The sequence below is a fragment of the Bos indicus x Bos taurus genome, chromosome 7, assembly GCF_003369695.1.
Source record: "Bos indicus x Bos taurus breed Angus x Brahman F1 hybrid chromosome 7, Bos_hybrid_MaternalHap_v2.0, whole genome shotgun sequence".
Lineage (NCBI taxonomy): Eukaryota > Metazoa > Chordata > Mammalia > Artiodactyla > Bovidae > Bos > Bos indicus x Bos taurus.
This window is the reverse complement of record NC_040082.1, coordinates 93,144,603-93,169,219: the sequence shown is the minus strand read 5'-3', so window position 1 is coordinate 93,169,219 and position 24,617 is coordinate 93,144,603. Positions and strand designations below refer to the sequence as shown.

Genomic DNA, 24,617 nt, shown 5'->3' with positions numbered 1-24,617 from the left:
AGGCCATATCAGATAGATTGATCTATGAGTGACTGTGTGTTCGTCGCTCAGTCATGTCCAGCTCTTTGTGACCCCATGTACTGTAGCCCACCAGGTTCCTCTGCCCATGGAATTCTTCAGGCAAGAATACCGGAGGGATTGCCATGCCCTTCTCCAGGGGGGGTCTTCCCAGCACAGGGATCAACCCCAGGTCTCCTGCATTGCTGGCAGATTCTTTATCATCTGATCCGCCAGGGAGGCCCCTATGAGTGATTACAGAGATATTATTTGTGGATCAGCCTATGCATCTTTATGCTAATGCTAACACAACATTTATATTATCCAAGAGCATGAGCAGTTTTCTGTAACCACTGAGAACTGCTTCCTCCTCTCAATGTTGTTGTTGATGTTCAATTGCTAAGTCTTATCCCACTCTTTGAGACCCCATGGACTGCAGCACACCAGGTTTCCCTGTCCTTCAGTATCTCCTGGGATTTGCTCAAACTTACATCCACTGAGTCGATGATGCCATCCAACTATCACACCCTCTGTTGTCCCTTTCTCCCCCTGTCCTCAGTCTTTCCCAGTATCACGGTCTTCCAATGAGTTCGCTCTTTGCGTCAGGTGCCAAAGTATTGGAGCTTCAGCTTCAGCATCAGTCCAATGTATATCAGTTCCAATGTATGTTCAGGGTTGATTTCCTTTAGAATGAACTGCTTTGATCTCCTTGCTGTCCAAGGGACTCTGAAGAGTCTTCTCCAGCACCACAGTTTGAAGTGTCAATTCTTCAGCGCTCAGCCTTCTTTATGGTTCAACTCTTACATTTATACCTGACTACATGTCTCTCTGAGATCCATACAACCCCACTGGAGTGAAATCTAGCAATATCCATCTATTTATCAAGTCAGAATGCAGTGCAAAATCACTGCTTAAAAAGTTTATGTGGTATTATACATGTTTCAATGCCATTCTCCCAAATCATCCCACCCTCTCCCTCTCCCACAGAGTCCAAAAGACTGTTCTATACATCTGTGTCTCTTTTGCTGTCTCACATACAAGGTTATCGTTACCAGGTTTGATGCAGGATACAGGATGCTCGGGGCTGGTGCGCTGGGATGACCCAGAGGGATGGTACGGGGAGAGAGGCGGGAGGGGGGTTCAGGATGGGGAGCACGTGTACACCCGTGGCGGATTCATGTTGATGTATGGCAAAACCAATACAATATTGTAAAGTAATTAGCCTCCAATTAAAATAAATAAATTTAAATTTAAAAAAAAGTTTATGTGGTCCAGCCAATGCTGGCACCTGGATCATCACTACCACCCTATTCTCCTACACTCAGAGCACTGCCCTCACTACACATCTTTGGGTTCTGGGACTGGCAAGGGTTTCCACATCAGCTTTACTGCCCTTCTTTGGCTGGTTGTCTCCTACCCACCTTAAGCCCCTCACCGTCAAGTCTAAAGAAGCCCTACCTGGTAGTTTAATATCTCCCTAACAATTTTCCCCAAGGTGAAAATCACAGTTGGTTATTCATGTCTAATTATGTTGTTTCCCATTTCTGATTTCTTCACTGTTCAGAAAGCAGCCCCTGGATCCCCCAGAGCCAAGCAAGTAATAATCATTAACATACAATATGAATAGTAAGAAATGGAAACCACTGTCCCCCAAACTTTAGTTTTGCTGCTGTTAGACCCCATATTCATGATCTGAGAAGAATGGGGCCACTACCATCCAATACTCATTACAGATTCATGAGTTGGGGAACTGGAAAATTGGAAAACGGAGACTTGAATGCCCAAAGGAGAATCAAGATGGCAGAGTGGTAGGATGTGGAACTCACCTCATCCTACAGATACATAAAAAATGTTTCTACAAACAGGGGCTTGAACTCCCAGACTCAGTGGAGAATGGTAGGCTTGGGGGAAATGGGAACACACCATCAGGCAGGAGGGCATCATGTGGGAGAATAGGGCTAGCCAGGTAAACGCATGAGAGGACCCCAGCTGGGAGCTGGGAAGAAGACAGGATGGGTCCTATTACCTGCTGGTTGAGGACGCAGTGGACCAGGAAGATGTAGACTCCCTGCAGGACGTTGGTGATGGTGAACGCATAGGCGATGATGGATCTGATGGGTTCCTTTATCAGTTCAGTGAGAAAGAAGCCAAGGCACCAGGAACAGCCCAAGAGGAAGAGCTGAGCAATGGCCTTAAACGTCAGCATCCTGTTAACACCAAGAAGGAGAGTCACCAACTCACCACCTTCTCTCTTGAATAGTATATTGTCCTGTCTTCAGGCCCCATCTGCCTTCCTCTCCAGTTATTGTTATTTAGTTGCTAAGTCATATCTGACTCTTTGAAACCCCATGGACTGTAGCCTCCAGGCTCCTCTGTCTATGGGATTTTCCAGGCAAGAATACTGGAGTGGGTTGCCATTTCCTTCTCCAGGGAATCTTCCCAACCCAGGGATTGAGCCTAGATCTCCTGTATTGGCAGGAAGATTCTTTACCACTGAGCCACCTGGGAAGCCTATTCTCTCCAGTTACTGGTGAAATTTTCTCAAGCCAAGATGGACTTGGAGAAACTGTGGTTGTGATGCAATATTTGGAAGTAATGCTATCATTTTCATTGTAAAAACTTTAATAGATGAACATGAGTTTATTCCATGGGTGTTTTCCTCTAATATGAATGTTTATAACTGGAATGATAATTTGTGGTGGTGGTGGTTGTTAGTCGCTAAGTCGTGTCCAACTCTTGTGACCCAATGGACTGTAGCCCGCCAGGCTCCTGTGTCCATGGGATTTCCCAGGCAAGTGTGGTATTTTACCACTACTTATTTTGATGCAGCAGAATACACATAACACAAAATTTACTACAACTATATTTAAACATACAGTTCATAGGCATTAAATACATTCACATTGTTGTACTACCAGCAACACTATCTTTCTACTGAGCTTTTTTTTCACCCTGAAAAACTGAAACTGTATCCATTAAACAATAAGTACCCATTTCTTCATACTCTCATCTCTTGGCAACATCAATTCTACTTTCTGTTTCTGTGAATCTTCTCATTAATTTCAAGGTTTCAAATGCATATGATTTTAAGGGTGATTCTCATTTGACAGTGGTTCCTAATGTGGTAGGCAACTCTCTACAGATGACTGTTTAGGGGCTTCCCAGGAGACTCAGTAGGTAAACAATCTGCCTGCTGATGCAGGAGATGTGGATTTGATCCCTGGGTTGGGAAGATTCCCTGGAGGAGGAAATAGCAACCCACTCCAGTATTCTTGTCTGGGAAATCCCATGGATAGAGGAGCCTGGTGGGCTACTGTCCATGAGGTTGCAAAGCGTTGGGCACCACTTAGTAACTGAGCATACATGCATGCTTGAAAAAGCAATCCTTTAGGACTACAACCTATGCTAAGCCCATTAAACTGTCTAAACCCGTTTTACCTTGTGTTTTGTATCTTGGACACATCTTTATTGAGGGAAGAAAGTCGATCTCTCAAAATCCACAGGGTTATCGAATAAAAGATTAAGTTTATCTGAAAGAAAAAAAATAAGATGCTAATTGAGGACCAATATACAGAGTCAGGTTTTTTTTATGATGGCCATTCTGACCCGTGTGAGGTAAACTACTCATTGTAGTTTTGATCTGCATTTCTCTAATAGTTCATGATGTTGAGCATCTTTTCATGTGTCTCTTGGCCATCTGTGTGTCTTCTTTGGAGAAATGTCTACATAGGTCTTCTGCCCATTTTTTGATTGGGTGTGTTTCTTCTCATATTGAGTTTCATGAGCTGTTTGTAAATTTTAGAGATTCATTCCTTGTAAATTGCTTTGTTTGCCAATATTTTCTCCCATTCTGATGGCTGTCGTTTCATCTCATGTATGTGTACTGCCATGTGTGAAGATACCATGTGTAGAGAGCTACAGATAGCTAGTGAGAACCTGCTGTAGAGGGCAGGGAGCTTAGCTGGGTGTTCTGTGATGACCTAGAGGGGTGAGATGGGGGTGGGTGGGAAGGAGGGTGGGAAGGAGAGAGGGGATATATGTGATGGCTCAGAAAGTAAAGAATCTGCCTTCAGTGTGGGAAACCAGGGTTCAATCCCTGGGTCAGGAAGATCCCTTGGAGAAGGGAATGCCAACTCACTCCAGTAACCTTGCCTGGAGAATACCATGGACAGAAGAGCCTAGTGGGCTATGGCCCATGGAGTCGCAAAGAGTTGGACATGGCTGAGTGACTAACATGCTACATGCTGTAGCTAATGCACTTTGTTGTGCAACACTGCAAGGCAACTATTCCCTAAGAAAGAAATAGAGAGTCAAACTAGAAAGCACTGAAGATCATGGGAAAAGGTATGAGATTTTATAGTTAGAATATGTTGAAACTTGGGGACTTCCCTGGCGGTCCAGTGGTTAAGACTCCATGCTTCCAATACAGGGGATGCAGGTTCCATCCCTGGTCAGGAACTAGGATCCCACATGCCTCATAGCACAGCCAAAAAGTTAAAAAATATATATGTTGAAATTCCTTTGGAGCAGACTGGGGATACTTGTACAATACCACCAAGGAGCTCCTGAAAGGCCACAAAAGAACATGCATGGGTGGTCAGGTGGCACACACGCAGTGCAATGTGGTGTCTCCACCAACGCCTTTCCTTGCACACATGGGCCATGGACAGGTATTTTCCAGGCTCATTTCAGATAGTCTGGGGCATGTGGCTGAATTCTAGCGGATGAGATGTTGGTCGCAGTGACATATGCCTGAATCCTACACAGTCTTCAACTCTCTTCCCCTCCAGCAACAACCAACAAGGTCATATGTCAAAATAATTGAATCATAAAAGAGAAGCTGAGGACTTCCCTGGTGCCACAGGGGCTAACAACCTGCCTGCCAATGCAGGAGATACGAGTTCAATCCCTGGTCTGGGAAGATCCCACATGCCTTGGAGCAACTAACTTCATGTGCCAGAACTAGTGAGTCCATGTGCTGCGACTTCTGAAGCCCTCATGCCTAGAGCCTGTGCTCCACGACAAGAGAAGCCACCTCCATGAGAAACGTGAGCGCCCAAGAAAGAGTAGCCCCCACTCACCACGACTAGAGAAAGCCTGCACAAAGCAACGAAGACCCAGCACAGTCATAGAAAAAGTAAAGCTGAATCTCTCATGGGGAGGAGCCTCTTGATCCACACTGGACTTTGCAAAAATAGCACACAAAAACGTATTTGCTCTGCCAAGCCACTGAGATGTTGGGACTTCTTTGTCACTGTACCACACTGTAGCCTAAACTGACTAATCATCAGACTATATCCTGAGTTGAACAAACATAAAAACTGAAGAAGATTTAAGAACACTTGGTGAAATCACTTCCAAATCACATAATTCTATCATATTCACAATTATATTTTTATACACCCACTCATTTGTTTATTCAACAAATATATATTAAGTATGTATGGTATGCTAGATATTAGAGATACAAGGATGATTTCTTCTCTATTCATCAGCATTTAAATGTGCTCAAAAATTTTTTCCTTAAAAATTTTTTAAATTTTATTATTTAAAAATTATTAATTTATTTTAATTGGAGGCTAATTACTGTACAATATTGTGGTGGTTTTTGCCATATATCAACATGAATCAGCCATGGGTGCACATATGTACCCCCATCCTGAAGCCCCCTCCCAGCTCCCTCCCCACGCCATCCCTTCTGGACTGTTTCAGAGCACCGGTTTTGAGTCCCCTGCTTCTTGCATCACGCTTGCACTGGTCATCTATTTTACATGTGGTAATATACATGTTTCAATGCTATTCTCTCAAATCATCCCCCTCTTGCCTTCTCCCACATAGTCCAAACATCTGTTTTTTACAACTGTGTCTCTTTTGCTCCCTTGCATATAGGGTTGTCATTACTGTTTTCTAAATTCCATATATATGCGTTAATATACTGTATTGGTGCTTTTCTTTCTGACTTACTTCACTCTGTATGATAGGCTCCAGTTTCATCCACTTGTTGGAACTGACTCAAATACATTCTTTTTATAGCTGAGTAATATTCCATTGTGTATATGTACCACAACTTCCTTATCCATTTGTCTGCCAATGGATATCTAGGTTGCTTCCATGTCTGAGCTACTGTAAACAGTGCTGCAATGAACACTGGGGTACATGTGTCTCTTTTGACTCTGGTTTCCTTGGTGTGTATGCCCAGCAGTGGGATTGCTGAGTTGTATGGCAGTTCTATTTCCAGTTTTTTTTGAGGAATCTTCACACTATACTCCACAGTGGCTGTGCTAGTTTGCATTCCCACCAACAGTATAAAAGGGTTCTCTTTTCTCCACACCCTCTCCAGCATTTATTGTTTGTAGACTTTTTGATGGCAAAAATATGCTCAAAAAATTTTAAATAAAGACATATGCTCAAACATCTACTATTAAAAGGAAACAAATGAATGTTAAAATAGTACTTAGATTGCCCTCCTACACTGTTGGTAGGAATGTAAACTGGTAAAACCGGGCTGGAGATCAGTATGGAGATTCTTTAAAAAAGTAAAACTAGAACTACTATATGATTCAGCAGTCCCACTCCTGAGCATGTACCCAGAGAAAGCCATACTTCGAAAAGATACATGTTCCCCAGTGTTCACTGCAGCTCTATTTATAGTATGCAAGACATGGAAGCAACCTAAATGTCCATCAGCAGAGGCATGGATAAAGAAGATGTGGTACATAAATACAATGTAATATTATTCAGTCATAAAAAGAATGAAATAATGCCATTTGCAGCAACATGGTTACAACTAGAGATTATCATACTAAGTGAAGTTAAGTCAGAGAAAGATAAATATATTATGTTCTTGCTTATATGTGGGATCTAAAAACAATACACAAATGAATTTAAATAGAAAAGAGAAATAGACCGACAAACAGAAAACAAACTATCATTACCAAAGGGGAAGTGGAGAGAAGGATAAATTAGTTGGTCGGAATTAACATATGTACATTACTGTATATGAACAGATAAACAATACCGACCTACTGTATAGCATAGGGAACTATATTGAATACCTTGTAGTAAGCTATAATGAAAAAGAATCTGAAAAATATATATATATATATATGTGTGTGTGTGTGTGTGTGTACATATATATATATATAATATACTTTTTCCATTTACTTTCCATTATATATATGGCTGAATCTCTTCACTGTACACCTGAAACTAACACAACATTGTAAATCAGCTGTACTGCAATAAAAAATAAAAAATAGTACCTCTTTTGACCTTCAAATTAAGTTGAATACTACATACCACACACACATACTCTATACACACATGGCACCTGAGGCAGACACACGCACACTACAAACCTACCAAGATGACGGCTGATATGGGTCCTAAGAAACTCAAGATAAACCCTTTCTCTATGTTGATCCAGCAACTGAAAAACAGAAAGCAACAGTGGCAGCATTTTGAAAGGTAATGGAATACAATACATGATCTGCAATAGAGAATATTTATATAGGACTTCTTGGGCTTCCCAGGTGGCTCACTGGTAAAGAATCCACATGCAATGCAGGAGATGAAAGAGACTTGGGTTTGATCCCTGGGCGGGGAAGAGGCCCTGGAGAAGGGTATGGCAACCCACTCCAGTATTCTAGAGAAACCCATGGACAGAGGAGCCTGTGGGCTACAGTCCATAGGGTCACAAAGAGTTGGATACAACTGAAGCGACTGAGCATGCATATAGCATTTACATGTGTCAGGTACCATTCTAATACTTGGAAGTAGATAGTATTACTCTCTTTATTTTACAGGTGAGAAAACCTAGGAAAGAATTTAACTGTCTCCAGAGTCACCAGGCTAGTAAGTGAGGAAACTTGAAAACTGGAATCAGGTAATCAAGTCTAGAATTCATGCTCCTTCAAGTTTATGGAAGCATTTGGTTATGACACCAAAAATTTGTAAAGAATTTCAGATGTCTATCACTTAGAGATTAATTTTATAAAGATGGTAAGAATATACAATGTAATACATTGAATGATGATGTGTATCTGTAGTAATGTGGAAAAAGTCCACTATATATTATTAAGGGAATAAACAAATTACATGCAATACCTTTATCATGATCCCGTTTTTTATAAAAAAAATACATTTACATGTATATTATATATATATTGGGCTTCCCTGATAGCTCAGTTGGTAAAGAATCTACCTGCAATGCAAGAGACCCTGGTTCCTGATTCCTGAGCCAGGACGATCCCCTGGAGAAGGAATAGGCCACCCACTCAAGTGTTCTTGGGCTTCCCTTGTGGTTCAGCTGGTAAAGAATCTGCCTGCAATGTGGGAGGTCTAGGTTTGATCCCTGGGTTGGGAAGATCCCCTGGAGAAGGGAAAGGCTACCCACTCCAGTATTCTGGTCTGGAGAGTATTAAGGGAATAAACAAATTACATGCAGTATCTTTATCATGATCCCATTTTTATAAAAGTATATATTTATATGTATATATATTTAAGGGGCTTCTCAAGTGGTACAGTTGGTAAAGAATCCACCTGCCAAAGTAGGAGTCACTGGAGACATGGGTTCAAACTCTAGGTCGGGAAGATACTTTGGAGTAGCAAATGGCAATCCACTCCAGTATTCTTGCCTGGAAAATTCCATGGACAGAGGAGCCTAGTGGGCCACAGTCCATGCGGTTGCAGAGTCAGATGTGACTGAATGACTAACACATACTGGGCTTAGTGGTATTACAGAGGTTCTTTATTAGAATATTATTTTTTATAAAACCAGTTATTACTGTCAGTAATAGAAGTATTAAAGATCTATAAACATGTGACATTTATAAATATAGACATTTGTATAAAAAATAAAAATTCATGCTCTTTCCAGTTTACTGTCTGTGTTACTTTACACTAGTCGTTCACCTTTTTCTCTGAACCTCAGTTTGCTTAGTATACAAAATGGGAACAATTGGAGCACTTTCCTCTAGGGATGTTTTGATAGACATGAGAAATGGTGTATATGAAACACTTCGCCTCAGGGGCTGGAGAAATAAATGTTCAGCATCTTTGTTCTCAGCCTGAGTCGTGACCTACTCCACCCTTCCTTCCACCCTCAGTTTCCCAGGGAGACACGTGTGTACCCACGTCCCCGACAGCACATTTTCAGCACCGGACTCACTGCTTAGTGGTGCCGTATCCTTGGGGGTTGATCGCTGCAGACACAGCCACAATCACCGCTGGGACCCCGTAGCCTACAGGGTACATGAACCTCTTCTTGAATCTGCCTGCACTGGTGTAGTTGGCCACCCTGAGGTTCCTGACAGTGAGGAAGAGGTGCAGCCCTTCGAGGAACATCCAGGTGAAGGCGGCCAAGTAGAGGTAATGCAGTCCACCGGCGACGACCTTGCACAGCACCTGGGGGGAGAGGGGGCCACTGGAGTGGTCCTGGGTGCAATGACCTCACCATCTGCTCTTCACCAGGGTTGTCTCCGGGTAACTTTGGTGAGAGATGCTCCTTAGCCTTCTTCACATGTCCTTCTTCTCTTTAGAGTCATGTCTCCAAACGGATGGATGGTCCCCCTTGTCTATTCCCATGCCTTGGCAGGGTGTCACTTGGGCCACCCAAGAAAAACTGAAAATGTATCATGTTTAAAGTTGAATGGGGGACTTCCCTGGTGGTCCAGGGCTTAAAATCCATCTGCCAATGCAGGGGACACAGGTTTGATCTCTTGTCTGGCAAGATTCCACATGCCATGGGGCAACTAAGCCCAAACACCACAACTACGGAAGACCGAGAGCCCTGCTCTCAGTCAAAGCGGTCAAAGCGCATGCTCTGAAACAAGAGACGCAATCACAGTGAGAAGTCCGTGTACTGCAAGGAGTAGCCCCCACTCACTGCACCTAGTGAAAGCTCGCAGCAGTGAAGACCCAGCGCAGCCAAAAATAGCTAACTAGCTAATTAAAGTTCAAAGAGATCTTTGTCCATCTTAAAATGGAGGAAGACAATATTCAAAGTGTGTTAAGGACTGCAGATAGCCCTTTGCCTGTTGGCTAATGGATGCTAGACTTCTCTGAGTCGGATGAAGCTGGTCCTGGCCAGGGCTGTCTCCATCCCAAGAACCCTTAACCACCTCCCTGCCCCCTTTCCCCTTCTGAGGATGAAATTAATCCTCGTGGAAAGCTTATGGCCAGCTTGTCCTGCCGTGATCACTGTCTCTTCCATCTTGATTACTACCCAGAACTGAAGTCACTCTGGTCTGTGTGGCATATATGTTGGGTACATGAATGAGTGAGTGAATGAGTGACTCCTCCAATATGCTTATCCGCATAAAGCCCCATAATTTTCTCTTTTGAGCCAACAGCTCCTGGTTTCCTCCACTATGAAAGCATCTGCTCTGAATGACCTTTTCCGTAGTAAGTAAACCCTCCGCCCTCCTTCTTCATATTCACTGAATGTTCCCTCCATGTCTTTAGGACCACTGGAACTTGAAAAAGTCAACTTTTTCCCTCTCTTTAGGTTGCACAATGCAGCATGTGGAATCTTAGTTACTTGACCAGGGATCAAACCCACGCTCCCTGCATTGGAAGTGTGGAGTTTAACCACTGGGCCACCAGGGAAATGATTGCCCCCACCCCATGTCTTTGATTAAAGTATAACCTGGCTTTTATTTGAGGACACTGCTTCCCACACATTTGAAGAGAACAGTGACCGCTGTCCATTGTCTGAGGGGAACTGGGTTTCCTCGACACCGCTTATGATCTCTCCTGGACCATTGACTCTCTTTTCATGATGAATAAAACCCTCTTTTCTTACGAATCATGTCCTGAGTCTTTCTAGCAACCTCTCAATCTTTGCAAAACTTCATTCACTTCCTGGTTTCTACCTCTCACTCCTTGGAGATGCTGTTGCATGAAACACATGTTTGATATCAAACCTGCTAGCTTGGAATCATAAATCAGTGACCCTCAAGACCCAGCTCCACTGTGCATCGTTCATTCAGTCTGTAAGTTTTTAAATTGACTGTTAACTGGGGGAAGGGACATGAAGAAAACTCTGAGTTTTGGGCATGTTCTAGATCTTGATCAGGGTGACGGTTTTATATCTCTGTCTTTATATCTGGGCTTCCTTGGTGGCTCAGAGGTAAAGAACCCACCTGCCAATGCAGGAGATGTGGGTGTGATCCCTGTGTCGGGAAGATCCCCTGGAGGAGGAAATGGCAACCTACTCCAGTATTTTTGCCTGGGAAATCCCATGGACAGAAGAGCCTGGCAGACTATGGTTCATGGGCTTGCAGAAGTGTCAGACACAACTTAGTGACTAAACAACAACATATCTATATCTATTATAGACATAAGTAATACCAAGTTCCTCTGTCTATGGAATTTCCCAACAACATATCTAATGTACTATCTATCCATGAGAAAGGAGGATTCCTGCCTTCTGGAACAACATGGGTGAACCTTGAGCTATGCTCAGGAGATTGTCAGACAGAGACAAGTACTGTATAATCTTTTATTCATGGAATTGAAAAATCTCAGACTCATGAAAAAAGAAAAAAGTGAAAACCTGATTGCCAGGAGACAGAGGTAGGGGGTGGGATGATAAGGCTGATGTAATTTGTGGATATGAATGTGTAATAAGTAATAAATTACCCAAGGGAATACACAGTTCCATGAATATACTGAAAGCCACTGACATGTACATTTTAAAAGGGCAAACTACATATGTATGAATTATGCTATTGATACTATGTATAAAATAGGTAACTAATGAGAGCCTACTGTACATCACAGGGAACTCTCCTTAATGCACTCTGGTGACCTGAATGAGAAGGAAGCCCCAAAGGGGAGGGAGATATGTGTATGTGTGTGACTGACTCATTTTGCTGTACAGCAGGAACTAGCACTACCTTGTAAAGCAACCATACTCCAATAAAAATTAAAGAAAAAGCTGTTTAAAAAAAAAGAAGGGAATTCCCTGGCAGTCCAGTTTAGGAATTGGCACTTTCACTGTTGTGGGCTTAGGTTCAATCTTTTGTTGGGGAACTAACATCCTACAAGTCATGTAGCCTGGCCAAAATAAAAAATAAGAAAGGGTTTTGGCTAATTCTCCTACCTCGGGCTCTGTCCGTTTGATGCCTGTGAGGAAGAGGAGGTAGGCCAGGAAGAGGCAGATGGAGAGCTGCAGGTGGAGGGAGGTGCTGACGTTCTGGATGGATCGACACAGGAGGAAGGTGAGGGCCGCCAGGAAGAGGCAGAGCAGAGAGAGGCTCAGCCCCACGTAGGTGATCACGGTCAGCACGGGGTCCTCCTAGACGCAGCAGGAGAAAATAGATCCCAATTGGTTTTTGTTTTGGACACTGTGGTTCCCAATAACCCGGGTCTTAGAACCCTCAATGCATGGTGTTAATTAATCCTCGTGAGAAACTGAACAGATCAATAGTGGCCAAGCCGAACTTCCCTCGTAGTCCATTGGTGAAGAATTGGCCTACCAGTGCAGGGGACAAGTGTTCCATGCCTGGTCTGAGAAGGTCCCACATGCTGTGGGGCAGCTAAGCCCGTGTGCCACAAGTACTGAGCCCACCTGCTGCAACTCCTGAGCCTGTGTGCTGCAACTAGTGGAGCCCATGTGCCCTAGAGCCCATTGCTGGGCTCCTCTGCAAGAGAAGCCGCCACAATGAGAAGCCTGGGCACCGCAACTAGAGAGTAGCCCTGGCTTGCCACAAATAGAGAAAGCCCACGTGCAGCAATGAAGACCCAGGCGGCTGAATGTAAATAATTAATTTTTAAAAAGATTAGACAATCACAATGAAACATGACTCTCACCCCAACAATAAGAAAATGATAATTGACAAAATTGTAACTTTTCTTGATCTCATTGGAGAGCCAAGTTTGCACAGCAAAGAGGCAACATTAACTCAAGTTCTTCCCAAAAGAGATGAGACAGAACGATTTCAATTTTGACAGAGCACAGAAGGAACACATGGTTGCTACAGGACTGCATGTGAAGAAATCCACCAGAAATTCCTAAAGGCTGAATGCAGTGGTTTTGGATGACTAGGTTTCCCAGATATAAGTGTTGTTTCACTCACAAGTTCTACCCCATGAAAACATGAAAAAAGGCTCCATGCCACTAGTCATCAGGTCTGTATACATTAAAGCCACAATGAGATACCACTATACACCTCCTAAAAGGGTTGTATATTTTTAACATGAAAAAGAGAAATTTATATTAATGCATGTATAGAAAGGGTTAGTCACTCAGTCATGTCCACCTCTTTGCGACCCCATGGACCATAGCTGGCCAGGCTCTTCTGTCCAAGGGCTTCTCCAGGCAAGAATACTGGAGTGGGTTGCCATTTCCTTCTCCAGAGGAATCTTCCTGAAAAACAGTACTGATGAACCTATTTGCAGTGTGGGAATAGAGACTCAGATATAGAGAAATGACTTGTGTTCACAGAGGGGAAAGGAGAGGGCAGGGCAGGTGAGAGAGCAGCACTGGAGCATATGCACTGCGGCTTCTCAGGTAGCACTGAAACAAGTGCACTACCATGTGTGAAAGAAAAGCTAGCTGGAAGATGCTCAATAGCACAGGGAGTTCCGCTTGGTACTCTGTGATGACCTAACAGGGTGGGATGGGGGTTGGGTGGGATGGGGGTTAGGTAAGAGGGAGACTCAAAAGAGAAGGGAATGTTGGTGTACGGCAGAAACTAACACAGCATTGTAAAGCATTATCCTTGAATTCTAAAAAATGAAAAAGAGGAAGATACATAGCTGTTCCTCTGCTAATGTTTTTTCATCTTCTTTCTGAAGATCCCTGCCTCCCACCAGCACCACCCTGCAGCAGAGCTGACTTTCAGCGGCATGTGTGTTTACACACGTACCTTCAGCTCGACCGAGGCCATGAGGACGGCAAAGGTGGACAGATGGCTGCAACTGCATACAGTTCGAGTTCCGTCGGACAAGATCACGTGGCACCCTTCATTAGACCAGACCAGCTCGTCCCAGTAGACACAAAGAGACTTTCTGCTTTCCCCTACCATCTGGAAAGAAAATTGCTCTTCATGAGACACTATCATTTAAAATCTGAAGCTTTCCACACATACATGCACACACACACACATGCATGCATGCTTACACACAACGAAATACTATTCAACCATAAAAAATGAAATGATGCCATTTGCAACACAGATAGGCCGAAAGGATATTATGCTTGGCAAAATGTCAGGTAGATAAAGACAAATACTTATATTATTTCCTATATGTGGAATCTAAAAAATAAAATGAATGGAATACAGAAAACAGAAACAAACTCACAGACATAAAAAACAAACTTATGATGACCAAAGGGGATAAGGAAGAGGGGAGAGACAAATTAGGACTATGGGATTAACAGATACAAACTCGTATCAATAAAAGAGATAAGCACCTACAATTTACTATATAGCAGAGGAAACTATCCCTATTATTTTGTAATAACCTATAATGGAATATAATATGCAAAAATACTGAATTACCATATTGTATGAATGCGTGCATGGTTAGTTGTGTCCAACCAGGATCCTCTGTCCATGGAATTTTCTGGGCAAGAATACTGGAATGAGTTACCTTTTCCTCCCCCAGGGAATCTTCCCGACCCAGGGATCAAACCCGAGCCTCCTTTGTCTTCTGCACTCGCAGGCAGATTTTTTACCACTGAGTCACCTGGGAAGCCCACTATATTGTATACTTGAAACCAACACAGCATTCTAAATCAACTATACTCCAATAAAGTTTGTTATGTTAAAGTTTTTGGTTTTTAATTTTTGATATAATTTAAATGTTACTTTCCATTTACAATAATCGCAAAATTTTGTTTACACAGAAACAGACTCATAGACATAGAGAACATACTTGTGGTTGCCGGGGGTGGAGCGGGTGGGGAGGGAGAGGGATGGACTGGGAGTTTGGCATTTGTAGATTCAAACTATACATTTACAATGTAGAAACAACAAGGTCCTACTATATAGCATGGGGAAGTATATTAAATATCTTGTGAGGACAATTTTTAATGTGTTTTAAAAATCATGGAATTCAGTTTTTCCTTTTGTATGGTTTTACTGAGGTATAATTGATACACAAAGGTAAAAAATCCGCCTGCTAATGCAGGAGATGCAAGAGACAGGGATTCAATCCCTGGGTTGGGAAGACTCCCTGGGGGTAGAAAATGGCAACCCAATCCAGTGTTCTTGCCTGGACAATCCCATGGACAGAGGAGCCTGGCGGGCTACAGTCCATGGGGCCGTAAGAGTCAGACACGACTGAACACAGCATACTACCTGAAACGTGACGAATTGGGATATATGTACACCTGTGACACCATCACCACCATCAAAGCAACAAAACAAATCCAACACTTCCTGAAGTTTCCTGCGTCCCTTTGTTTCTGCTTTTTGTGGTAAGAACACTGACTATGAGATCTACCCTCTTAACAAAATTTGAAGGGCGTGATACCATATGTACTATGGGCTTTGTTATACAAAGTATCTTTTACTTAGAACTGGAAGACCAGAGAATGTATTTTCAAATCCTTCTTCAATTAATTAGAGGCTCAAGTTTCAATTCTGGGGTCAGAAATGAAATCCTAATATTAAAAAAAAAACTTTCATCTGACTTAAAAAAAGTTTTTTTCTTTATTTTTGGCTGTGCTGGGTCTTCGTTGCTGGGCAGTGTTTTCTCTAGTTTCAGAGAGCAGGGCCTGCTGGCTAGCTGTGGTGCACAGGCTTCTCACTGTGATGGCTGGCTTCTCTTGTTGCTGAGCATGGGCTCCAGGGCACGTGGGCTTCAGCCGTTGCGACACATGGCTCATCATTGCAGCTCGAGGGCTCTAGAGCGCAGAATAGTCGTGGCACACAAGCTTAGTTACCCTGAGGCACGTGGGATCTTCCCAGACCAGGGTTCAAACCCACGTCTCCTGTATTGGCAGGTGAATTATTTGCCAAGGAGCCACCAGGGAAGCTCTCATCTGTATTTTAATTTTTTAAGTTGAGTCGTTTATTTTTTCCAGCTTTATTGAGGAATACTTGACAAATATAACTGTACATACTTAAAGTACATGACTTGATGATTTTACTTTAAAGATCTTACTGTGAACATCTTGGGCTTCCCTGGTGGCTCAGTGGTAAAGAATCTGCCTGGCAGTGCAGGAGACACTGGCTCGATCTCTGGGTTGGGAGGAATCCCCTGAAGGAGAAAATGCCAACCCACTTCAATATTCTTGCTGGAAAATTCCATGGATGGAGGAGCCTGGCTGGATCTGGTCCATGGGATTGTAAAGAGTCACGTTTATTTGTTCATTTCCCAACAGTAAATAAGGCTACAGTTTTTTTTAAATCACTTTTTAGTCCGTTGAAGGAATAATTCCCATCATGTAATTTTTGGAGTAACTCTTAACCAAGGACTGGGTTGAATTTCAAATCTCCATCAGCAATTCCTGATAAATCAGCCTGGGCAGAAAGAACTGACTGTAAAAGCCATACTTTTTCACTACTAGGTTTATAGGTATGATCAGTAGAAATCTCTAGGTGCTCAAACAAGTGGATACTTTGCCCACCTGTATATGGTGAAACGTGAAGTTCACGGGTTTGGCCAGGGAACAATTCTTCTTGCATCCTGTGGTGCCACTTATCACCTTGGAATTCAGTTGAAAGTGATCCAGCTTTTCATCAAGAGTTAGGTTTTCCTTAGACACAAAGGAGCCATCTAAGATGGACCCGAAAGACTTGTAAGAAATAAAGACCACAGCACCTGAAAGGAAGCAAAGAACCAATGAACCTGAGGAGGAGACTGGAGAATGTGTTGCCAGTTAAGGAGTTATCTGGCCAGTTTCTTAGGAGTCAGATATGGAATGTAGGACTCAGAATCCTAATTTATTAGACCATACATCCTTGAAAAATAGATGGGGGAGATTCCAAAATCTTTCCACTTGCAGGATGTTAAGGCTATGTCTGGATTCTAGTAGAGATATCCCCTCTGTCCCTAGCAGCACTTTACAATAGTCAAGATATGGAAGCAAGCTAAGTGTCCTCCCATAGATGAATGGATAAAGAAGTGGTATATATACACAATGGAATATTACACAACCGTAAAAAGAACGAAATCTTTCCATTTGCAGCAACATGGGTGAACCTTGAGGCTATAATGTTATGTTAGTAAAATAAGTCAGACAGAGAAAAACAAATCCCACATGCTTTCACTTCTATGTGGAATCTAAAACACGAGACAAAAGAGAAACAGATTCATGGACACAGAGAACAAAGTGGTGGTTTCAATAGGAGAAAATATGCAGGGGACATGGAGAGAAGAAGGGTGATGAGGATTAAGAGGTACCAACTTCAACTGCAAAATATATGTCACAAAGATGTAATTACAGACAGAGAATATAGTCAAGGATATTGTAACAATTTTGTATAGTGAGGTGATCATTCATAATGTATAAAAGCATCAAATCAGCCTGTTGTATGCCTGAAATTGAGCTTCCCTGGTAAAGAAGTACTGCTCAGTGGTAAAGAATTTTCCTGCAGTGCAGAAGCCACAGGTGACATGCGTTTGATCCCTGGGTCGGGAAGATCCCTTGGGGGAGGGCATGAAATCCCCATGGACAGAGGAGCCTGGTGGGCTATAGTCCATAGGGTGGCAAAAAGTTGGACACGACTGAAGCGACTTAGCATGCATGCATGCATGAAATTAGTATAATATTGTGTATTAATTGTTAGTATAACTCAATAAAAAATAAGAGTAAATTTCCCCTGCCCCCAATTCTAGAGATGTTGAGATAATTTAGGTAATTTCTGTTACCTCCAGTTCCTCCTCCAGTGACAACACTGCAATCGATGTCCATTGTCTCCTTTTCAATCTGTAATTTAACTATCTCATTTTCTGTTTTGCAACCATTCTTGATGGTCAGCGCTTCAATAACTAAAAAAACAGAAAATATGCATGAATGTTGGAAATCCTTATAAACACTTATTTTAAAACATAATCTCCTTGTCCATCTCATTAAAAAACAATGACAAGGACTTCCCTGGTGCCCAGTGGTTAGGAATCCATGCTCCCAATGCGAGGGGCGTGGGTTTGATCCCTGGTCAGGGAACCAAGATCCCACATGCTGCATGGTGTGGCAGAAAAATAAATAAAAATTAAATTTAAAAAATGACAACTGTAGGAGCTTCAGATGAAAACTGGAATTTGGGTGATGGAGTTTGAGTGGACACATAGAAGCTATTGGCTTTATTTGGGTACCGAGTCTCTCATTGGAGGGAAAAATTCAATATATAAATAACCTCGGATATGCAGGGAAACCTGGCATGCTGCAGTAAATGGGGTCGCAGAGCTGGACACGAAGGAGTGACTGAACTTACTTACTTATGCAGATCACACCATTCTTACAGCAGAAAGCAAAGAGGAACGAAAGAGCTTCTTGAAGAAGGTGAAAGAGGAGAGTGAAAAAATTGGCTTAAAACTCAACATTCAAAAAACTAAGATCCTGGCATCTGGTCCCATCACTTCATGCAGACAGATGGGGAAACAGTGGAAACAGTGATGGACTTTACTCTCTTGGGCTTCAAAATCACTGTGGACAGTGACTGCTGTCATGAAATTAAAAGATGCTTGCTCCTTGGAAGAAAAGCTATGACAAAGCTAAACAGCATATTGAGCAGAGACATTACTTTGCAACAAATTTCCATATACTCAAAGCTATGGTTTTTCCAGTAGTCATGTATGGATGTGAGAGCTGGACCATAAAGAAGGCTGAGCACTGAAGAACTGATGCTCTTGAACTGTGGTGTTGGAGAAGACTCTTGAGAGTCCCTTGGACTGCAAGGAGATCAAATCAGTCAATCCTAAAGGAAATCAGTCCTGAATATTCATTGGAAGGACTGATGCTGAAGCTGAAGCTCCAATCCTTTGGCCACCTGATGTGAAGAACCAACTCATTAGAAAAGGCCCTGATGCTGGGAAAGATCCAAGGTGGCAGGAGAAGGGGGCAACAGAGGGTGAGATGGTTGGATGGCATCACCGACTCAGTGGACATGAGTTTGAGCAAGCTTCAGGAGATAGTGAAGGACAAGGAAGCCTGGCTGCTGCAGTCCATGGGGTCACAAAGAGTTGGACATGACTGAGTGACTGAACAACAACAATATGTCAATTACTATTGATACTATGGGCTTCCCAGGTGGCTCAGTGGTAAAGAATCTGCCTGCCAATGCAGGAGATGCCAGAGATGCAAATTCCGTCCCTGGGTCAGGAAGATCCCTTGGTGAGGAAATGGCAACCCACTCTAGTATTCTTGCCTGGGAAATCCCATGGACAGAGGAACCTAGCAGGCTACAGTCCATGGGGTCTCAAAGGGTTGAATGCGATGTTGCAACTAAAAACTAACAACAAATAAAATAGATAACTAATGAGAAGCTACTTTCTAGCACAGGGGACTCTACTCAGTGCTCTGTGGTGACCTAAATGGGAAGCAAATAGAAAAAAAAAGAGGATATGTAGCTGATTCACCTTGCTGTATAGCTGAAACTAATACAACACTGTACAGCAACCATACTCCAAAAAAAATTAATTAAAAAAAGAATCATAAGACATCTTTCTTCCCTTCATCTCTCCATACTCACTCTTCAGCCTCTTTTGTTTTGAATAAACTAATCAACTTCAGCACCAAACTCTCTCTTTCTCTCAAACTCCACATGCACCCTGGCAGCAAATCCAGACCTTTTGCTGAAAAGACACCAACCTTGGTGTGAGTCTGATTTGGGGCACTGACTTCATCTGGCCCACCAGGAGATGTCTCCTGGCTCATCCCAGTCATCTAACTGCATTCATTGTTCCCCCAGAGCAGCCAGTGGGATCCTTTCAAAATGTGAATCAGATAGGGTCTCCCTGAATAAAAGTCAGTGTTGTTACAATTCCCAGGAAGACCCTGCTTGATCTTGCCTTGTATCAGTTCCTTGTCCAGTCACCTTCAGTCACTCTGCAAGTACCTCCAACACACCAGGAATGCTCACCTCAAGCCCTCTGACCAGTATCATTCTCCCCCAGATATGCACACAGCTCACTCCTTCTTCTTCAAGTCTTCTCACAAATCTTGCCTTCTCTCCAAGCCCACTCTATTCACTCTAATTAGCATCACAAACTGCCTCCCTGACATTTGCTATGTCCCTCACCTCCTCTTTAAGACAGACAAATCTGATTAAATCAAAAGTGAAAACATCTCCACTCAAATATCCTTTCAACAAACTACAGATTGGCAGAAGATATTTAGAGACATAAATGAGGTCCATCATATGTAAAGAGCTCCCAAATATCAATAAGACAAAAACCAAAAACACAATGGACAAAGAGCAAAAGGATAAGGGGAAATGGACAAAAAATATAAATCAGAATAATCACAAAAAAGAAACCTAATGGCCAGCATAAAATAGAGACATCTAATCCACCAGTAATCAGTGACATGCAGATAAAACTATAGTGAGATATCATTGCTTATGCATGATGTCAGCAGGAAAGAAGAGCCTGAAAACTTAGAGGTTGTGAGGGGGATAACTATACTTCAACAAAATAATTTTTTAAAGTGGAATTTTATCCTCTAATTGATGACAACACCACAGCTTTTCTGTTCATATATTCATTCATTTATTTGACAATTAGTAAATCCTTCTAGGGTGCTTCTCTGATGGCTCATCAGGTAAAGAACTCACCTGCAATGCAGGAGACACAGGAAATTTGGGTTCAATGAGTCAGGAAGATCCTCTGGAGGAGGAAATGGCACCCCACTCCAGTATTCTTGCCTGGGGAATTTCATGGACAGAGGAGCCTAGCAGGCTACAGTCCATACAGTCACAAAGAGTCTGACATGACTGAGTGGCTAAGTACACAGCACAAATCCTTTTAGGTATCAGACACTTTACCAGGTGCTCTTTATGCCCATGGAAGCCTTGTTAATTCTAAGAGTAAAGACTGCTTTATCCTTCAGTGTATCCTTGATAAAGATTTGTACCTAAGAACCCTAGGGTGACTCTTGGATTAAAAGTGACAGTATATGCAGCCACAAAAGATTCACTATGAAAATAGGTTAGTTGGTGGGAATGCAAACTAGTACAGCCACTATGGAGAACAGTGTGGAGATTCCTTAAAAAACTGGAAATAGAACTGCCATACGACCCAGCAATCCCACTGCTGGACATACACATCGAGGAAACCAGAATTGAAAGAGACACATGTGCCCCAGTGTTCATCGCAGCACTGTTTATAATAGCCAGGACATGGAAGCAACCTAGATGTCCATCAGCAGATGAATGGATAAGAAAGCTGTGGTACATATACACAGTGGAGTATTACTCAGCCATTAAAAAGAATACATTTGAATCAGTTCTAATGAGGTGGATAAAACTGGAGCCTATTATACAGAGTGAAGTAAGCCAGAAAGAAAAACACCAATACAGTATACTAATGCATATATATGGAATTTAGAAAGATGGTAACAATAACCCTGTACGTGAGACAGCAAAAGAGACACAGATGTATAGAACAGTCTTTTGGACTCTGTGGGAGAGGGTGAGGGTGGGATGATTTGGGAGAATGGCATTGAAACATGTATAATATCATAGATGAAACGAGTCGCCAGTCCAGGTTCGATGCACGATACAGGATGCTCAGGGCTAGTGCACTGGGATGACCCAGAGGGATGGTATCGGAAGGGAGGTGGGAGGGGAGTTCAGGATGGGGAACATGTGTACACCCGTGGCGGATTCATGTTGATGTATGGCAAAACCAATACAATATTGTAAAGTAATTAGCCTCCGATTAAAATAAATACATTTATACTAAAAAATAAATAAAATGCAAAAAAAATAGGTTAGACTTGAAAGATGAATGGATGGTCCAGTTAAATGAACTTTCAAGCCTCATTCAATGCAAATTTAGGGTTCTGAAGAGAAATAAGATATTTCATGTCAAGTTCATACACAGATTTTGCCAGTGTAAAGAAAGAGAAGGGTGTTTTCTGCCAGTGAAATTGTAGCTCAACCAGCATTTCCTGAACCCAATTAAGTTTGAGAGTCTGCCTGAGTATCTATGACCGCAGCTTACCCATAAATTGTGACTCTTTCCTCAGCGTTCCTCCTGTGGGTCGATTGAGGGCAGCTTCATAGGCTGCCGACTGCACTCTGTGAAGATACTGTGTTGCTAAACGGGCAGTTTCTTCCTTGTGTTCCTGAGATGGCTTGGTGGTGATGTTGCTGAAGTTGCCAAAAGAATCTGCTATTTCCTGCCATACAAACAGTGAGTTTGCAGACGTAGAGAGCAGATATGTAGTTGCCGAGAGGGAGAGGGTTGGGAGAGGGATGGACTGGGAGTTTGGGATTAACAGATGCAAACTATGATACGAAGGATGGATAAAAAACAAGGTCCCACTGTAGAGCACAGGGAGCTACATTCACTATCCTGTGATAAACCACAACGGAAAAAAATAAATTTAAAAATTGTGAGTGCGTTTATAAAATAGAAACAGACTCACAGATTTCTAAAACAAATTAATGATTACCAAAGGGGAAACACAGGATGCAGGGAGGGACAAATTAGGAAACTGGGATGAACATACACAGGATATAAAACATGGCCTTCTGTACAGCACAGGGACCTATACTCCACATTCTACAATACCTATATGGGAAAAGAAGCTGTAGAAGAATGAATATATTCATTCAATCATATTTATATATACATATAACCGAATGTCTTTGCTATACCCCTGAAACTAACAACATTGTCAATAAACTATACTCCAATAAAATTTTTAAACAAGAATAGAATACTTAGGAATAAACAAAAAACAGAGTGTGATTCAACAATAAAAATTTTTTTAAAAGAATGAAATATGAATAAACAAAAAAGTAGTGGATGTGAAAATGACTATTGTCTAGGAGGAAATCATAAAAGGAAACTAAGACTACAGATTTTATTTTCCAGACCTTTCTCGAAGCTTCCACAACTATGAGCTTTCTCTGGGATTATTCCCATTGCTCAATAGCAGAAGGGAACAGTTTGTAGGGAAAAGACGCGAATGTTTAAACAAAGCAGGAAGAAACTCAGACCTTACACTTTTACTTCATTCCATTGTGAAGTAATTGAATGTTTTTAATTCACTGATCCTAGATTTTGCATCCCCTTCTACCTGGTTTCCTGGGTGGAGACGATCCCCTGGAGGAAGGAATGCAACCCACTCCAGTATTCCTGCCTGGAAAATCCCATGGACAGAGGAGCCTGGTGGGCTATAGTCCGTGGGGTTGCCAAGAGTCGGACACGACTGAGCGACTGAGAACGTGCCCATGCTGCCTGGTCTCACCTTTGCTTTTCTGCTGAATTCCCCTGCCTTTGTGCTTTCTCTTATGGCTTTTTAGTATACCCCTGAAGAAACAGTCAATTGTCATCCAATATGGGAAAATGTTTATTTCCAGAAAAGTAGGAAGGAAGAGACCTCTTGAAATAAGGTTAAAAATCTACACGTGCGGTTTGAATTTCTCCTGTGATGTGGAGACCCAGAAAGGAAAAAGAACTCGTCCCACCTAACTTATAATTAATTCCTTCCGGCATACTGGAGGAAGAAAAAGATGGAGAATTATCTACTGTGAGAAAACATTCACAGAAACAGGGAATGATTTCAAACCTGTAACTTAAGTGTGACATTGTTATCTTCTGGTACTCCTTTTGTCATCATGGTAACAGAGCTAATACTTGTGTTATTTGGGTCCTGGGTGGTGACCTAAAAGGAGAGAATAGAAACATATCATTGGCTTTCATTCAGTTAGAAGCATCCAGAGGTTGTTCTCAAGTTCTCAGAAGCTTTATTAAAACAGTTGGCTCTGGCAGAGAAATACTCTGACATATCTGTGAATGCAAGACTGCAAAATTAAACACACTTGTTGGAGTGTAGCACACACACACAATGTAAATAAAGTTCAATACATTGTTTTGGGACTAATGGGTATCCATTTGAAAAGAATGAATCAGTTCAACACCCACCCCATTATTCTCAAAAGTAGTTTCTAGAGAGCTTACCTGTCAAAAATGCCTAAATATTCCCAACTATTAAGTTAATATCTTTTTTCCCCCACTGAGAAAATTAAAATTGTAGGAGGGGCAATTCAAATATATCAACTTTGGGGGATGGAAGTGAAACAACCAAATGCCATTCATAATAGTCAAAATATTAAAATGTATTTCTATTTTTATATATTTTATATAAAGTCTTTATTTCTATATAACCTTTGTGTATAACAGATAATGATGTAGACATGTCTTTCCACTCTCCATTTTAATAAAAACAATCTGTATAACATATTTACCTTTATTCTTTTTTTCCCAGCTTTATTTATTCTCCTCCTACTCTACTGTTTTTTCTGGTTTGTGTGTGTGTAATTTATTTTTTTAAAAATTAATTTATTTATTTTAATTGGAGTACACAATATTGCGGGGGTTTTGCCATACATCAACATGAATCAGCCATGGGTGTACATGTGTCCCCCAATCCTGAATCCCCCCTCCCACTTCCCTCCCCACCCCATCCTTCTGCATTGTCCCAGAGCACC

At 42.0% G+C, this 24,617-nt stretch overlaps 1 protein-coding gene across 3 annotated transcripts in view; it reads right to left on the bottom strand.

The window, feature by feature from the left end:
- The window catches only part of LOC113895813 (adhesion G protein-coupled receptor E3-like), a 44,072-nt gene that overhangs the window by 2,288 nt on the left and 17,167 nt on the right, over window positions 1–24,617 (bottom strand). For all 3 annotated transcript variants that reach the window (XM_027547485.1, XM_027547484.1, XM_027547487.1), the window contains 10 exons: window positions 23,696–23,791; window positions 22,120–22,297; window positions 17,827–17,946; window positions 16,583–16,776; window positions 13,872–14,030; window positions 12,104–12,298; window positions 9,167–9,402; window positions 7,360–7,426; window positions 3,436–3,527; window positions 2,024–2,204 (listed from right to left, as the gene is read on the bottom strand). In XM_027547485.1, the coding sequence (XP_027403286.1) occupies window positions 2,024–2,204; window positions 3,436–3,527; window positions 7,360–7,426; window positions 9,167–9,402; window positions 12,104–12,298; window positions 13,872–14,030; window positions 16,583–16,776; window positions 17,827–17,946; window positions 22,120–22,297; window positions 23,696–23,791 (1,518 nt within the window). The remainder of the gene's footprint in view (window positions 1–2,023; window positions 2,205–3,435; window positions 3,528–7,359; window positions 7,427–9,166; window positions 9,403–12,103; window positions 12,299–13,871; window positions 14,031–16,582; window positions 16,777–17,826; window positions 17,947–22,119; window positions 22,298–23,695; window positions 23,792–24,617) is intronic.